The sequence below is a fragment of the Bombus terrestris genome, chromosome 7 (assembly GCF_910591885.1).
Source record: "Bombus terrestris chromosome 7, iyBomTerr1.2, whole genome shotgun sequence".
Taxonomy (NCBI): domain Eukaryota; kingdom Metazoa; phylum Arthropoda; class Insecta; order Hymenoptera; family Apidae; genus Bombus; species Bombus terrestris.
The window spans coordinates 15,492,744-15,510,340 of NC_063275.1; the positions used below are offsets into that span (position 1 = coordinate 15,492,744).

Genomic DNA, 17,597 nt, shown 5'->3' on the forward strand with positions numbered 1-17,597 from the left:
CGTTGCAAGAATAGACGTTCATGCCGATATCGTTGGAAGATACCACTCTTTTCGTTTCTCCGGTTCGAAGGCGTCCGATTTTGCGAGAAATATTGTTCCGTTTATCATTTGCAAGAAATAGAACGTCTATCGCTTGAATTTTATTTATTTCGTTTCTTATATTCGTACTGATTAGCTTATATTTGCGTTTTACAAGTGGCACGATGTTTTTTGAACGACAAATATTTCGTGATAAGTGAAATTTTTTCGTCGATTCGTAAGTATTATTCATTTCTAATGAATAAACAATCGTACTTTAAAGGTATAATTTTTCTTCGAAAAGTATCTAAGAAGTCAGCTTTCGTCTGTTTAAAAGAGAAAATAATCACAGGGACAGAGTCCTGATTAAAACGTTCTAGCATTAAGACATGGAATACACGGCGAAATCTTGCCAATTCTGAGTTTATCAATCCGAATATTGATTTAACTCGGACAGCGTTCCCAAACGAGGTTCATTCAATTCGACCGACCTTTTATCCCGCTCTCTTATTGTATCACTCAACAAGCTTAATATACTTAATTAAATACAGTTCCTGTTTGCCCTCGACATCTCTTTACTAACCGCTTAATCGTTCAATTAAGCGTCACCGATTTTCCATTTCTCTGCACCCTTAGATAAATCGTTATACCTTCCTATAACCTTCCAACTTTCAAATTTAGTAATTTTCAAACTTTCGAATCCTCCAACCTCCTCCACAAACTACCAACCATTCTCCTAAAACGTTTTTTCCCTCGCACGATTCTCCTATCCGCGATTACTCTTCTTCGCTGTTCCTGTACCCACCGATCGACCACTCTTATCAGCTTCTCTCAGCTCGTCCGCCGATCATCCAAATGTTGCACGATCGCAGCTTCGATTCGCGACTCTTCGCTCTCTACGTTCTACCTATGTTTGTCATTTCCGTGGAAAAAAAAGAAAAAAAGGAAACTGCACGTGACGGCGATCGGTTGGCACGGGGCGAAGCGAAGAGGAGAGAAGCCGATCGGCGATCGGCCGCGGCGGGATGTTGTGTTGGTTAGCCACCGGTGTAGATGTAGGTATATGCGTCGTAGGTGTACAACTTCGCGGTCTGCCGCGGCGGCGCGCGTACTGTTCTTGGCACAGTTTCTGACCATCTCCTATTGCGAGCGGACCGCGCTGGACCTAAGCGTAATTTCGTTGCGCCTCGCGGCATCCGACTTTCTTCCTCATTCGCCCCGACGTACCTTTCTTCCGGTCTTCCTTTCGGAACTCGCGCGTTCAATCCTCTCGAGAGAACAGCGATCTTTCAAAAGTGAGTAAATCGAACGAACGTTTCGTTCTTTCTTTTTTTTAAACGAGACAGTCAGTGAAAATTCGTTTGCGATCGGCGTCTTTTATAACGTCGCGATGGTTGCACTTTAACGATGTATAGAAAGCAGGAAAAAGGGGGATGCAAATGTATAGAGAGGAAGAAGACACGTAACGAGAGACGAGCGAGAAGTGAAGGTGAAAAGTTTGGGTTGATTTCGATCTTTTTGGTGAACGGAAGTTGAAGTTCGAAGAGATGATTCCGAATAAAAGTGATCATGCACGGAGCCCTCTTTAGCGTCGTAGATTTGAATTAGGTTCTTCTCGTCCTGTAAGTGAGTAATACGAGAAGATTTGTAAATGTGTGAAAGGGTTTGAAAGCGACAGTTGCGGGGGAAGAAAGTAGGAAGCTGAGGATCGTAGGTGGCGGAAAATGACGTACCGAGCGCGAGCAGTTTTTAGTCGATGTTTGATAACCTCGAGTGGTAATTAAAAGCACTTGAAGCGGTGTAATACTTTTAACAAACGTAACTCGATCCTGAGCTACCACCGGGTTATTTAAATCCTTGGAAAACAATTTGTTATAATAATCGTTTCTTATTTCTCCATTTTGCTCGATAATTTCTTTCTTTCTTAATATATTACTGAAAAGTTTATATTTCTTAATTTCTCATTTATTTTTCTTCTTGTGGTTTCTTCTTTCTTGTTAATAACTTACATTTCTTAATGAACAAGTTCTTTTTCCTTTGAAGTAAATAAATAAGTGAACGTATGACGACAGACGATTATAAAATCAAAAGAAATACCATGTTCAAGTTTCAAGGTTGTAACGTTTTACGATGCACGCTCGATAATTTTTGCTATTGTCGTAGAAACGTGTTTTTAAATTTCGTAAAAATTTTTTACAAAAGAACAATTCGTTGGCTCGTAAAAATTCCACCAAAAACTCGAACGAAGGACAGACAGGCTCGTACGATAAGCGAAAACTATCCATCACCGTGGTAATTGACGATAATCGCGGCGAATTGTATAATCGACCAAGTGAGCGATTTCTTCAATTTGCTCGTACGATGAAAATGTATAGCGAATACGCGAGCTGCCGCGACAAAAATTGTTACGGGCCTGTGTTTAGCATAGACCGCGAAACATGTGCAAATAAGGCACAAAATTCTTCTCGCCTTAGGAAAAGGCATGACTCTTCGTCGAGATAGCAAATCTCCATGGTAAACATACCCGGTAAACTTTCAAATTTTTTCATTTTCATATCACCTGTGTTTTCAACTGTGAGATACATTGTAATCTTGTGATTCACGATGTAATCGTGTGATTCACTCAAAACAGATGTTAAAACAACGTTGAACAATTGAACGAGTTTTCTCTGCCTTCCGCAATGTACGAACAGATCCCAAAGACTAATTTTCGAACGAATGAAACAGCATTTTCGTTGACAATTCCCAAAATATCCACAACATAAAAACGCAGCTCCAAAACGTATTAATACAGAAGCAAAGAGAAATCAGTATTTTTTTCTTCTCTTTTTTTTTTTAAATATCGTTGTAATCTCGTCTTGATCTGAGTTTCATCGTCAGCAAGCAAACGTTTTAATTCTACTGGATAAAACGAAAGGTCTGCAAAAGACAAGTAACGCTCGGATTACTGAAATCGAGACGAACATCCTGGATGCAGCATCGTCCGGTTCAAACGTATCTCTGTTCTCTCTATTCTCGGGAAAAGCTTGTTTTTATAAAACCATTTACTGTATTGTCGTACGAGTTCCTTCGCGTTATCGCCGTTGAGACAGACATAGTCTGTATAGTTTATCTGCATCGGGGTATAGTCGTCACTGGCAGTTGCTAAGATCTCTGAAAATTTTCCTCGTTATCGACCAACTCGTCTAATTATCGAAGAATAAGTTGCAAAAAATCACGTGAACTTTGATAACTGAAATAATCCAAACTACGCGGATGTCACGTCGTTGTTTTCGATACTCCCGCGTATTTGACATTCTTTCAAAACAGAAATGTTTCATAACACGATTCGCTCGCGGCCTTCTTTTCCGTCGTGTTTTATATTCTTCGTTTATCCAATTTGTATTTTCTTTTTCTTTTCCTTAATTCGAAAGTATATTAAACCTTATACTTTCCAATAATATAATATTAAATAATATTGACGTTAGCACTATCAATTTATAGTAATGTTTCTATAAATATATGTTGCATACGTCTTATACTGTAGTTACTGTTAAATAACTATAATTGAAATGGTATAATGAAAATAAATAAGTATGTATAATTACGTTTCCGTCTGAATGAAAGCATTTCGACAATGCAGCCAAAAATATCCAAAATCCATTCAATGGATTTGACGAATCTACTGCTGATATTATTTTATTAAATCCTATGCTAACGGTATTGAACCTTGATTTTATCGATAAACGTAGTTCGTAAATCGACAAGTAAATTAATAATGAAGAATAAGCTTAAAAAATAATAGCGTAGCGTCTCGAGCCTCGCTACATTTACAACCCTTCTATCCACCTGCATTTCTATTTTCTTATGTACTCTGATCGTCCGAGACTATCAACGAAAATAAAGACCAAAAGCAAAGGAAGAAAAAGGAACTTCTCCTGAGTCAGAGAAGCTTGAAAAAATAAACGTATTGGTGAAACACGAGGGAAAAAATAGAGTGGCATAACGGAGGTCTGAAACAAACGGAGCAGCGATTCGCGAATGGACCACGAAAATCGTAGGCCAGAAGCAGGACGATGGTGGCGGCGGCGAGCGAAAAGTAAAAGGAGGCCAATAGTAGTGTTCGCGACTGTGAACCATGAAAACACGTATGCGAAGTGCGCAGCAACTTGTCCAACTATACAGACGCGCATTATGAATATGCGAATAGTACAGATCTTCGTGAACTATTTTGTGAAGCTCTTAACCTGTTGATCGACGAAGACAGAGCCAACTTGTCATTCGGCTTTGCCAATTGCTCAAAAGAATTAATTTCGTTACTTAGAAATCGGGGCGTTGACATTTCTTCTGTGGCCTTTATTCGCATTTCTTAGCACTAAAAATGACGTAACTGAAATCGATGTGTTTTTATTGATCGCGTTCATTCTTGGTCGAAGGATCCGGTTAAGCATCGAAAGATTCGGTTCGATCGAAATCGAGTAACGAAGAATTTAGTAACGACGCGTGAGAAGGAAACGTTTCTGTTCTTCTCGTGACTAAAGAAATTAGAACGCAACATCGAGCATGAAAGGCGACTATTTTTCTTGCTTCCTTGGCGAACGCGGAAGACGATTGCGAAGGAATGGACACGCGACACACGATATCGGTATTCCGCGAACGACGTTGCACCTGACTTGGAGGCCGCGGTGGATGCTGCACACATAAAGCACCTTTGATAAACATCTGAATGTTAAATTCTAACGACGACTTTCAAATGCGAAGTCGTCACGTCCATTGTGTAACGTTTCAATGCGTGGGTTTTAAACTTCTACATAATAAACTTTTTGCCGTCGTATTTCTATGTATCGCGATTTTTCCATCGCGAAGAAGCCGCGAATAAAAAGCTGGCATGATATCGATCCTTTGATATCCGTTTCACGGAAGGACAGCGCCCTGGTCGAAGAAAAGGAAGCTTCGCTAAGTAACTGGTACGCCCTTTCCACGCTTTCGATTAACGGTTGTATCTGGGTCAAGAATAATTGAGTAGGCGCCGCGTAAACACGCGTATCAAGTGGTTTTCTATTTCTTTTCGGTCGATTAGCACGCGTGCTCTGCCTAAATTTAACGGGGATCCCACACGTTCCACACCACCGCAATTTATCTTCTGTTCGTTCAACGTGATCAGCATTAGGTACGCTTTGGTAGATAACTGAAGAAAATTTCTTCTATATGACACTCTTTTATACTTTCGAAATTACTAAGTTAATCGACGTAACCTCTGAACGGCTCAATTGCGAAAAGCAATTCCAAGAATTTGCTTAATATTGTTCTCGTTGTTATCTCTATTTATAAACTGTATCTTTTTCACCTACGACCTCTTTTCGTGTTTTCGATTTATAAAGTGAACTTCCGTAACGTGTCCATTTTAATACACTTTTTGTATTTTGGCAAAATTTCTGACGCGACTCTTACACGCTTCAAATTCAGAGCAACGCGGTGTCGCCGCTTGACTCAGCAAACCTCGACTTAACACGGCGATCTTAAAACATTCTTTCTTAATTAAATATCAAAGACACCGGATACCGGTGAGCTACATTTCCTAAATCGTACTTGAAAGGAAACGTTGTAACCCGCCTTCGTATCCACGAGTAAACGCCTTCTCGTTGAAAACAGCCTCTCGAGGCCGAGCGTGATCTCTCTCGCTCGATGATGCAACCGTGTTTTTTTGCAAGGAATACGACGAACAGACCGACAAAGTCACTCAATGCAAGCGTCAGAATTCGCGATTTAATCTTCCGTAATCGTTTCCTTCTGCATTTCCTTCGTCAAACGGACTTGTAATGACACGAATGTAATTAAAAACGATAAACGAGGTCGAGGTATCGGGTCGCGATGAGGTAATAAGTAACGAGTATAATGGCGATTTTACCACAGTTTTGCTTTTTTCACAGAATGCTCGGTTCACCTCACGCGACCTTATTTCGTGTGTCATCGCTGTTTATAGACTGTGCGGATAGTTGCGTGCAAATGTTATTATTCCGCTAACGAATTTACGCGTTGGCAGTTTCTTCCAATCGTTCTCTGTTTTTATTCTTTACGATCTACGTACACGATAACACGGAAAATTACGACACGTTTCCATCGAATCTTTATCGACGATTTGCACTTTCAGCTTGGCGAGAAAATGAAGAAAACAGCTTCTTCGTTGAAAGTTTCGTCCAAGCTACGTCGGATAACGCAAAATCGCTGTCTTAATCGTCCAACTTATTCGAACAAACTTATTCAACAATAGAATAAACGTAACGAGCTAATTCGATACTGCTGTCAACGCGTGACCGCAGTCACGTTACACGTAGAAGTGTTAAAATTTCATTTGAAATTTGTCATTTTCTTATACGATAGTAAAATGTACAATTGCTAAGTTAAAACAAATAGAACGAAATGAACTGGAAGAAGCGTGAAATTATGTTATTACGCGTTATAAAAGGCCTAAGACATTGAACAGCACGCCAAGTTCCATTCAGGTCGAGGTCTTCTTTAATCGTGTCTTCGCGTAGTAACGTTATGAAATTAGCAAAAAACGGAATCGATCGAAATAGCACCTGAAAGACTCGTATAATTAATTAATTTATCTATTCTGCTGATAACGTTCCTTCTATCGAGCCGTCCTTATAGCTATTTTCGAAATCGAATTAACTTGTGCTTCTCTGTTCCATTGTTCCTGGGACGCGTCGATGGAGGAATCGATCGCAGAGACGGTCAGGTCGTGTTCCGTGTCGTTTAATGGTCGAATAAATCACGGATTCGTGCGTTCTGAAATCGAGACAGAAGCGGAGCGAGCGAGGAATCGAACGGTGGCCAATGTCAACCGACTGGTTCTTCATAGACGACGTGTTTCCTTTTTGCACGAGGTGAACCAGAGGAAATACGGGAACAAGGGATCGAGAAGCGTTTCCTTATGGGGCTCGACAGACCTCGACGATGCTTCGTGTTCGCCATGACCGCCACGGTCGCTCGTATGACTCGTATCGACCGATCTCACGGCGATCTCCTTTTCCTGTCTCTCCGATTTCTTTTCTTGCTCTTTTGAACGATACCGAGCGTCGTTTGTTAATTACGATTCATCAGTGTCGCATCTTCTTAATTAAAAGAGAAACGTAACGATAAACCGGATGGTTCTGTCGATGCTAATACGAATTTAACGAACGAAATTTTCCCAATATTTTCCACACTGACGATTAATCTTTTCCCCTCAGAAAAAAAATTAATTTCATTTCCAAGGAAACGCGAATCGAGCTAAAGAAATACGAAAGAACAGAATTCAAAGATATTGGTAATTTATTTGATCGGGGTAGTTCTGAAGAAGTTTCCTATGGTCTGGCGGCCGGATACGACAGCCTGGTGGAATAACAAACGCGGAAAGAAAGGTCAGCACCGGGTAGGCCGAAGAGACGAACCGGCAAACAAGCGAAAATAGATCTGGCCACCTATGCCAATGACCCATATTCCCTCTATTCTCGGCGTGCCACGAATTAAACTTCGTCGTTTTAATGCCACATGTTAGAGATCGTGACCATCGTCGCTGCTGTTCTTCGTTTTTCTCTCATTTCTATCGCTCTCCTTCCATTAAGTTCCGCCGCATAATCCTCTTGCTCTCTTCGCTTTTCTCTCACGTTGGCTTCTCTTCGGAGAAGTGTGGAATACAGGAAAAGCATCAAAGCTTAATTATATCGAACACTAGGTATACTCAAGACAAGAATCAACTACGACTCTACGTTTATTTATAATTCGCAATACATTTCGCACAACAATTCGCGCACGCTATACATCGGCGTTTTGATAAAATCATAATCTTGCGTTTTGACAATGCAACGAAATATCGAGTGTGCTCATTCACACGAGCGCAATATTTAGAAATTTCTACGTGACGCTCAGACTGAAATAAAAATGACTAAGGTGAAGTATAATACGGCGTCAAGTTCGACGTAATATCACGGATGTTAATGCGTTGGTCACGCCACGTGGATATGCAAACATTATAATTGATGCCGAACGGCGCGACTGTTCGCAGAATGGAAAATGAAACGTTCCGTGACATTTAATTCGATAAAAGCAACTTGTTCGAGGGACTTGAATCCTTGAGTCGTGATCCTCCAAATTTGTTACGTGACTCGATGCCGCGTGACTCAACGGCGGTTGATTGGAGAAAAACTTCGAAATTCCCATCTTTTACCATTCAAATCCATAATTTTTCTTCCGTTCCACGACTTTCGAATAAAATCTCTTAATATTCAGCCACGTCGAAAGGGTATAAGCGAAATATTAAAAGACATCGACGAAGTAAAAACAAAAAAGCGCTGAGACAACAAGAACGAGAAATTGGTTCATCAATCGGCTTTAAAAATACGCGAGCACCAGTCAGATTCTAATTCTACTCGTGATCTAAATTCTATCAGGGTGGTTGGTCGACATTTGCGGCAAACGACAAATCGATATAATAATAATTAAGAACGCTCTCTGTCCTTTTGCTTTGCAAATACAATTTAAATTGTTCTGTTCCTTTTCAGAATGCAACTCACGTCGTGTTGCGGATGTTACTCGCTAAAAGCGGGAACATTGTTCACCGGAATATTGGGCATCGTAAGTACTTATCGTAACCAAATTTCTAAAATTAGTAATTTCGTAACTCTATTTTATAATTTTAATTAAAAGGAAAAGTCGTTTCTATATGGTTAAACTATTCGTTTCGTTGCTTGTTAGATTCTATCGATCATCTCGTTGATTATGATCTTTACTCTGAACGTCGAATGGAAGACGATACTGATCGACGTGCTGGACCAGAGCATCGTAAAAATCATCTTCGCGATAAACTTGTGCATGACAATTTTGATCTCGACGCTGCTCATAGTTGGCGCTATCAAGGTAAAATCGTTTCTCCATCAATTCTACAAAAATCGTAAATCATATTCAATTTTTCAAATGTCATTCGCTCGATGCTGTTTCGTTCGATGTAATTAATTGTATGAATCGAAAGCGAAAGGGTAAGAAAATTGTTTTATTATAGAAAAACACGTTTATGATGCTACCATGGGTAATTCTGGGCTTGATGTTAGCAGTCGGTCTATTAGTGAGTGTTCTATACACATCCATAATGTTCTTCGTGAATCACGCGGCAATAAATGGAATTCTGTGGCTCGTCATTGGCCTTATAGCTGTCGGTGAGTAGCTAATGAATTATAAATATCTTTGCATTCTACAATCTTGACATTTATAATCCTTTTCAATATTCATTCAATATTTTCAATATTTCTTTGGCATATTCAACAGTTACGAGGATATTTACGAAATGTTAAAAAACTCGTTATCTTAACGCCTCGAGCATTCTTTAAAAAACGTTGTACCAATAACTTTTAACTTCCAGCTGCCTATTTATTTGAAATTATAATGAATATTTTATATTTTTTCAGTAATCTACGCCTACTTGTGGTTGGTAGTGTACAGTTACTTCCAGTATCTGAGATACGATAAATTGAACAGCAGAATGGGACCGTACGGAAGGCCGTACAATTATCGGCGACCTTGAAGCGAATCGGTGATTTTATGAAAAAAAAAAGCAGCGAGAAGTCTCCTTTTCGCGAAAAAATTGTACCGTTCTTTCTTTCAGACGAGAAATTGATTTCGATCGCAGGAAAGAACGGTCTAATTGCTTCGCAAGGAGTTACTTAAAGTTCAATTAGCGTAATCGCACCAAAGCACGAGGCACCGCCTTTTTGTCGATAGAGAATTTATCGAAAACCACGCAATCGTGTTTATAAACCAAAACTAACCGTCGACAGTAGATTAGAATATATTTATGACACCGAGATGTTCCCTCGAACGATAATAATCTTCTGCGTAGAAAATTGGAAGTTCTCAAGATGGTTCGCTGTATTTACGGGCTATATGCTTGTTTGTTTCTTTATTTTTTCTTCTTTTAAATAAAAGCAAAAAGTGCTCAAAGTGCTCCGAGATTTTACTTTTTATAAAATAAAATTATTTTTACGTAAAATATTAAAACTCTCGGTGCATCGCATATTTATAATGGCACGTGAAAGTATTTTTATACTTACCACAGAAAATTATATCACGTGTGTTACATGAAACTTTTTGAAATTTCGTTGGAACTGTGTCTCAAAATCTAATAAAAAATTCGCTTCAACGACCTATATAGCCCATGAAAAATCGACTAATACGATCAAATATATCGAATATTGAAGAGAAAAGCAGACGTCGTTCGAGGGTGCAAGCTCGCGGATTTCAAGAGAAATCGCGAGGGAGGGACACGTTTTCTGCTAGGAAACCGACACTGCCGGCTTGCCAGAATGCGATATCAAAAAGGCGAGACTGATCCCCGCCGTGGACGAGAATAGATTTCATTTTCAAGGATGAAGAAAATGTTAAGCATATGCAAAAATATACGCGTTACCACACCGCGAGAACCAGTCTCTCCTACGCAAGGTTAACGACTGACTATTTATTTCCCCTGCTCCCACTTTTACTCTATTCTACTCGTCTTTCCATCGTATGTAGAGATCCTATCATTTGTAACTATTGTTACGGACTATGAGAAATAAATTATTCTTTGTTTGTAACTAGTTCTTCCTCTTCCCTATCTCGTTATCTTCCTTTCCGTCGTTTCCAGATTCTTCTCTGATTCGTTACGCCTTTATCGATGCGCCATATCCGCGTACGTGTTATGCAGGCGATCATTCGTCGGGCGGTTTGAGCGTTTACCAGCGAGCGTTTTCCAGATTCTCGCGAATAAATAAAGAAAGCGTAGCAGCGGCTAGACCAGTAGCGTGGCTGTCGCAACCAAAGTCCGTTTGCTTAGAGGTTCTTCGTGACACGCGTATCTCGTTATTGGCGAATTTATATCCAAACGAACTGAAACAGCCGCTGGGACGAGACCAACGCAGTACTAATCGTTCATAGTGCTTGCCAGTGAATTCCAGGAATCCTTCCATGCCGCATAGAACAACTTCCAAAATAAAGGAGGACGCGTTACTAAAGAAGTAGGAATAGACGAGAAAACAAATTTCAATATATGTATTCCGTTTTACCTTGTTCCATCGTTAAATCTGGCGTTTGATAAGGAAATCCAGCTGTTTCGATATCGATCAGATCTTCGAGGATCGCGGAACAGTAAGATAGTATTAATTCCGAAGATGGAAGACCTCGATCGCATTTCAACTAAAAAGAAACAAAATTCGATTAACTCGTAAGCTAAATCTGCATCAAAGCACATGAAAGAAAAGATATGGTAATGAGACTGACTATCTTAGCAATTTGAACAATCAACAATCTATGAGTAAGAGGGTATCCTCTGCTAGATTCTCGATTTGCCAATATCTCCGCGCACAAATCAGGAATTCTATCGCTGGAATTCAACTTGTTCCGAACAATTTCGGCGAGACATCGATCGCTTTCTTCCTCCTTGGGCGGTCCTTGCATTATCAGTTCTCGTATATCCCGATAATTTAATTTAAAATTTGTCTTCCCCTTTTCTAGAGCGCCATGGCGCCATGATATTTCTTTCAGCCACAAAATTGGATAATTTATGCTTTCGTGCACTATAATTAAAAAATTTCAATTTTGTACGTAATAAGAAAGTTTTTCAAGACGCGGTATCTTCTTTTTTAATGTGATATTCTTACCTAACTGAACGTCCTCGTTCTCTGGAATGACTTTATCTAACAAATCTCGTCGAGTAGAGTCGCACAATCTTAAAATCGTCAGAAGAATATTTCGATGTTTATCCACAAGATGTCGCGCATTTTCATGCAAAAAGATAGCAATCGCGTTAGCTGTACGAAAGAATAACGGACGCATTTTGTTTAAGGTTTCAGTACTCGTTAAACTCGTAGATTTCAAATCTTTACCTTCGACGATCGTTAGAGATAACGTAACATCGGCATTCATTTGACGAGGCCTTTGGCGAATGTAATTGACTATCTTAGACAGAACGTCCAATTTTTCTCCTGCAATAACTGCCACTTTAATTCTCTATAACCAAATATATTTCTACTTATGAAGAAAAAGATTACAATTTCTAATTTCGACAGAAGATACAGAAACTAATAACTATCAGAAATAGATTCTTTGATAACGATACAATAATATTGATTAAAAAAAAGGTAGTTTTAGATCTTTCGTCTAGTCTCACCAAAATCTTTAGAAGGAAAGTTTCCATAGCTGCAAAACGGCAGGCCGCAGAAAAACAGAACCACCCAAATACTAGCGAACTTTCCAAGTGTTTCCATGTAGCTTACAATACTGAAGAAGCTGTATCTCGATTTTACCAGGATTTTATAGCGACAATCCCACCATGCACCCTATACGTCCATGCGACTTTACAGAAATCAAGATTAAACCAGTCCTCTTCATCACGTTCAGCGGAAATCCGGCCACTTTTCTTCATAAAGATCGAAGTGTCGAATCTCGAAGGACGAACTTCTGAATGAAATCGATTTCGAGAACGACTCGTGGGTGTTTAATTGATATTCGATAGAATGGAAGGAAATAAGAGGAACGAATAGTGGATTGTAGATCTTGTTTGGTACAAAGAAAAAGATACTTATTTTGTTGGTAAAGATATTATAATATAAGGTAGCGATTTTCTACATCTTCACGTTTTGTGTGAAAATTCACAAGCAGTCAGAGCGGATGCTTCGAACACTTCCCTGACTTCTTCTTGGTCTGTAATTCAAGTAATAATATATTTTCATTATTGTACCGTTTACAGAAGCATTAAAATTAATGATGGTAACTTACGACTTCATATTGTATTTGACAAATTCTACCATCCGGATCATCTTGTATTAATTTAATCTGAATTTTGATGCAAAGAACAGAATTGGGAAACTGATGATAAAAATTATTATGTAAAAATAGGGAAGAGATACGGAAAATAAATAGGGTAATATTTTACTAAAGTGGCATAACCTGTACCTCGAAGTTCTTTTCATTTGAGGAAGGGTTTCGACTCTTGAACTACTGCTGGAAGAGTTGCGATTCTTCTCAGAACATATACAATATTATCATATACCATCACTTCTAATCTACTAAATGAATAAAAAAACTGTTTGAAACAATAAAAATAAAAATTTGTAGTTAGCGATAAAAATTTGTCAATAATACAACCGTAAAATTTACATTAAAAAATGTTAACTCATTTAAGTTCAAAAATTTAAAGCTTGTAAGAAATCCTTCGTATTTATTTATACGCCTTAACAGTCATTTCCTGACAAAGAAATAAAATAATGGTTTAGAAAAATAATTGTTGATCTATTTATTTGTTTAGCTATGTTCAGTACAATTGCTCGCATTCAATAAAAAATCTATAAATACAGTGAATGTTTGCAAGTCATTCACAATGTGAATTTTAACTAAGAAATTGCATAATGTAACGTAATACAGTATGCATACTCACAGAATATTTATAAATAAATAAATAAAATACTTAATCAGTTGCTAGCCTCATTTCTTTATCGTGAAAGTATATACATTAACACGTAAAAAAAAAGTATATATATATCGAGAGAGAATTAAAATCATGTTAATGCATGTATTCACTAGCCTTTTACAATCATTTAAATTTTCCGAATAAACTACTAACATATTTTCGAATATCTCTTACAATGTATTAATAGCAAAAATATATTTTCCCAATAATTTATATAGATGGTCTTAATAATTACATATATAATAGCCAAAATTCTAAAGAATTTGATTATTTACTATACTATCTGAAGCTATTTGATCACAGTTACCTTAATCAAATCCTAATAAAGAATATTCGTCTAAATGTCAATCTCAGACATATTACTTAATAAAAAACATGTAACAAAATTGAAAGTTACGAGCCTTAACAATATAAACAGACGAATATATAATGATTATGTGTAAAACATATTGTAATAAATAAGTATGCATTAAAAATTATGTGATAATATAGATCTTACAGCAGTAATTATTACTTTAAATATATAATTTACATTCCAATGAATGATTGTATAAAACCTATATAGTACTCTCTTTACAATATGACACATAAATACTTGAAAATATTAATTAATATCAGTCAAAAATTTTCTTAGCCTATACAATTTCAACGCAGCGTCATTCTATACTAATCTGAAACTACAAAACAGAAATAAATAAAAATATCAACAATATATACCCTTTCATTCTTGAATCTCTTGTCATATGAAAAATACTTTTCTTATTATCTCTTATGAGCATTTAAAACTTTGTTTGACAATATAATCTAGTAATGATCTATAAATAACTTAAATCCTTAATCACAAATGATTATATAGTTCAGGATTAATGTCAAATTCAAGTGCTAATTGAAGTCTGTAATCTATTGCAATTAATACAATAATTATAAGCATCGGTAAACGATATCTTGACTGCCAATTAAATCTCAGCATGAACATTAAGGTACTATGAAGTATGCCACCAGTTCCAAAAAAAGCCTCTGATGCCATTGTTTCTGTAATAGTAGGGATCATACAAAAATCAATATTTTTTGTAATCACTGTTCCTTTCCAATTATTTGTTGCGAACGAAGTTAAAAATTATGATCTCAAAATGCTGTTTCCATATTCCGATCCAACCTGTACAAAATCATATACGATTAAAATTATTTCAAATTACAATAATATTTATGTAATTACTAAATAAGATTTATTAAAAACAAGTTAACAATTGTCACAAAAAATGTATTTTAAAATATTACCTCTTACGAAGGAAGTTAACATCCAGAACAGGATAATTATTTAAATTGCCGTAATAATTAACAACCTTAGTTTAAAAATAGTAATTTCTATCAAATTATATGGAATTAACTATTTTCGAAAATTTTCTCCAGGAATTATTTACGTTCCGTAGAGGTTAAAAACTTGTGACACACTAGTGTTCAACGGGCAACACATTTAAGGCTTTTATTGATTATTGATATATTTGTTGAAACTTTGTACTTCATTTATCTGCATTCTTTCAATGATAAAATAACACACTGGTTGCACAACTTTTACAAAAATGCAAGTTTGACAGATATGTATTCATAGCGTGAATTGCGATTCATTTACAACATCGATACGCAATCGATAATCCAAAATGACTCCTCAACCTTGAAATTTTTAAATATAAGGCGGGAAGTTTTGTTCGAAATATTTTCTACACGAACAGTTAATACCTTTTTTCATATTCTACCATTATTGAATACTAATAAGAAAGTATTGAATTTATGTTTTCCATGTTCCTTGTTTAAATTATACTTAAGAAGTCTTTAGCGATTGGTTAAAATAATGATTATATTCATGACTTGATTATGGAAATAATAGATTATATTGGGGACATACATAGTTATTATAGATTACATTTCGAAAGATAAGGTTAATAAAATTTGAATTCATTTGAATAAGCGCCGAATGTTCACCCTGCCCTCTGTAGTGCCGATATAAGTGCACGTAGCCGTCATTGGTGGGGTCAGGAAGAATAAACACATTTAACAAGGAACATCTCACAATAGTTAGTACCACATTTGTAGTCATGAACATCAACTTCGAAGGAAAACGTATTCTTGTAACCGGAGCCGGGCGAGGTATGTTACGTATTTGACAAAACATATATAATTTGGTAAATACTCAATCTCTTCGTCTGTTTAATTTTAAATCATATACTGGAACAATATTAAAGAATTGTACGTTCCTTCTTGAATTTAGTTCTGACCCATTTTTAATAGAAAATCACTTATTGACAGAGAATTTGAATTGAACCAATCTGGGAAAGCTGTACATTTTTTATTTGATATTTGTGCATGATGATAATGCTTATCTCGGAATGGAAAAGCTTCCATTGTGAATAACCCATGGTGAATATAAACAGAAATTTTCGTTCAATTTCTGAAAATATCATAATTGCAATCGTATTGTATATTTCGAAGATTCACATTGCAAAGTCCAGTATAAAGATCGAATTATATTTACTCATTTCCCAATGTCTTTCTTGCAAACGTCATTATTATATAATTAAAAGATAGAACAAGTAGAAATATCGGAACGGTCGAAATTGATAAAACAGGAACATTTCAATTACATCATGACGGCTCCCTAAACGTTCATTCACAATTACGTGCGACATAACTACACGCGTAATTGCTACTTCATGTGATTCTCCACATAGGAAAAATTATTCGTTTAACAGGTTATATTACATCGTAGGCATCGGCAAGGAGTTGGCTCTTCGTCTATCCGACTATGGAGGTCAAGTAATAGCGTTATCGAAGACAAAACAAAACCTGGAACAATTATGCGCAGAAGATCCTCGTATTCAGATCGTCTGCGTCGATCTTAACGACTGGAACGCAACCAGGAAGGCGGTCGAAAATGTCTTACCCATTGATCTTCTGGTGAACAATGCCGGTGTTGCACGTCTTAATCCTTTTTTTGATGCGACGGAGGAAGACTTTGACGTGACTTTCGCTATAAACGTGAAGTCGATGCTAAATGTCTCTCAAGTGGTCGCGAAAAATTTGATCGAAAGAAAAGTTGGCGGCAGCATTGTTAATGTTTCTTCGCAAGCTAGCCAGGCAGCTTTACTGGATCATACCGTCTATTGCTCTTCCAAAGGAGCAGTAGACATGTTATCTAAGTAAGAGGCAGAGTTAACCTTTATTTATTTTAAGATTTATAGTTATATAGATATTTACAATATCGCTTTATAAAAGAAATAGAAAGGAAACTAATCATTGTTATATCCTGCATTTAGTTAGCTGTAAATTAGCAGCCAAGAATTTCTAAAAAGATATATATTTAAAAACTTGGATTATAATTATCAACCGAGACGCACTCTATGTATCCATCCATGATCTGTTTTACCTACCTTGCTTTAACAACTTCCAATTTATTAAGAAACATTCGAAATCACTTCCGGCAGCAAATAGGAATTCGATCCATTAATTGGTGTTTCTTACAGAACGATGGCTCTCGAACTTGGTCCGCACAATATAAGAGTAAACACCGTAAATCCTACAGTGATCATGACAGAAATGGGAAAACTAGGCTGGAGCGATCCGAACAAAGCACAAACTATGATAAGCAAAATACCACTAGGTCGATTTGGCGGTGAGTTATAATTTCATTATAGAAATTAAATTTCCGCTATATTTTACTATTCTATTGTTATATTTGCAGAGGTATCCGAAGTAATCGATGCGATAGTATATCTGTTAAGCGATCGTAGCTCAATGATCAACGGAGTCGCTTTGCCAGTGGATGGTGGATTTTTAGCAATGTAGATTGCAAAAGCATGTCTCGAATTTTCTTTATAATAAGCTACTAATACTATTACTATAATTTTCAATTCTAAAGACAATATTATTATGTCATAGGCAATATGTCAAACAAAAAACTTTTATTAAATAAGAAATATTCTGATTCAAGATTGAATCCTCCCAGAAAATGATTAGTTTGAGAACTGTTGTATGGTTCGAGCGTCATCGCTGTTTCATCGAGAAAGAATAGAAATAAAGAGGATAATAAAAGGACGTGTGGATATTCGAAGATAAATTCGGGATA

General features: G+C 36.9%; 3 protein-coding genes across 6 annotated transcripts; 2 read left to right on the plus strand and 1 right to left on the minus strand.

Annotated features, from left to right (window-relative positions):
- The first annotated feature begins 1,121 nt into the window (after positions 1–1,121).
- On the plus strand, positions 1,122–10,607 carry LOC100652162. The gene is made up of 5 exons (XM_003396658.4): positions 1,122–1,313; positions 8,544–8,616; positions 8,737–8,898; positions 9,041–9,194; positions 9,444–10,607. The coding sequence occupies exons 2-5, from the start codon at positions 8,545–8,547 to the stop codon at positions 9,557–9,559; spliced, it is 504 nt and encodes a 167-aa protein (XP_003396706.1). The 5' UTR covers positions 1,122–1,313; position 8,544; the 3' UTR covers positions 9,560–10,607.
- On the minus strand, positions 10,134–15,325 carry LOC100652041. 4 transcript variants are annotated; one of them, XM_048407108.1, is made up of 8 exons: positions 14,756–15,325; positions 12,964–14,633; positions 12,787–12,876; positions 12,179–12,711; positions 11,670–11,993; positions 11,290–11,585; positions 11,076–11,205; positions 10,134–10,993 (listed from the first exon to the last, which is right to left on the minus strand). In XM_048407108.1, the coding sequence occupies exons 4-8, from the start codon at positions 12,273–12,275 to the stop codon at positions 10,746–10,748; spliced, it is 1,095 nt and encodes a 364-aa protein (XP_048263065.1). In that variant the 5' UTR covers positions 12,276–12,711; positions 12,787–12,876; positions 12,964–14,633; positions 14,756–15,325; the 3' UTR covers positions 10,134–10,745. The 4 variants fall into 4 exon arrangements, with proteins under 4 accessions (XP_048263065.1, XP_048263064.1, XP_020719465.2 ...); XM_048407107.1 differs by having other exon boundaries at positions 12,787–14,633; XM_020863806.2 differs by having other exon boundaries at positions 11,670–11,819; positions 11,895–11,993; positions 12,179–14,633.
- Positions 15,326–15,466: 141 nt separating this feature from the next.
- Positions 15,467–17,566, plus strand: LOC100642454 (L-xylulose reductase). The gene is made up of 4 exons (XM_003396661.4): positions 15,467–15,622; positions 16,242–16,671; positions 16,996–17,144; positions 17,214–17,566. The coding sequence occupies exons 1-4, from the start codon at positions 15,571–15,573 to the stop codon at positions 17,315–17,317; spliced, it is 735 nt and encodes a 244-aa protein (XP_003396709.1). The 5' UTR covers positions 15,467–15,570; the 3' UTR covers positions 17,318–17,566.
- Positions 17,567–17,597: the final 31 nt, after the last annotated feature.

Coding starts and splice junctions, on each gene's coding strand:
- LOC100652162 (XM_003396658.4), top strand. CDS start 8,545: ATGCAACTCACGTCGTGTTGCGGATGTTACTCGCTAAAAGCGGGAACA. Junction 8,617..8,736: donor TCACCGGAATATTGGGCATC/GTAAGTACTTAT, acceptor GTTGCTTGTTAG/ATTCTATCGATCATCTCGTT. Junction 8,899..9,040: donor TCATAGTTGGCGCTATCAAG/GTAAAATCGTTT, acceptor GTTTTATTATAG/AAAAACACGTTTATGATGCT.
- LOC100652041 (XM_048407108.1), bottom strand. CDS start 12,275: ATGGAAACACTTGGAAAGTTCGCTAGTATTTGGGTGGTTCTGTTTTTC. Junction 11,586..11,669: donor GAACGAGGACGTTCAGTTAG/GTAAGAATATCA, acceptor TTTTAATTATAG/TGCACGAAAGCATAAATTAT. Junction 10,994..11,075: donor AGATTTAACGATGGAACAAG/GTAAAACGGAAT, acceptor TTATTTTGGAAG/TTGTTCTATGCGGCATGGAA.
- LOC100642454 (XM_003396661.4), top strand. CDS start 15,571: ATGAACATCAACTTCGAAGGAAAACGTATTCTTGTAACCGGAGCCGGG. Junction 15,623..16,241: donor TGTAACCGGAGCCGGGCGAG/GTATGTTACGTA, acceptor ATTACATCGTAG/GCATCGGCAAGGAGTTGGCT. Junction 17,145..17,213: donor ACCACTAGGTCGATTTGGCG/GTGAGTTATAAT, acceptor TTATATTTGCAG/AGGTATCCGAAGTAATCGAT.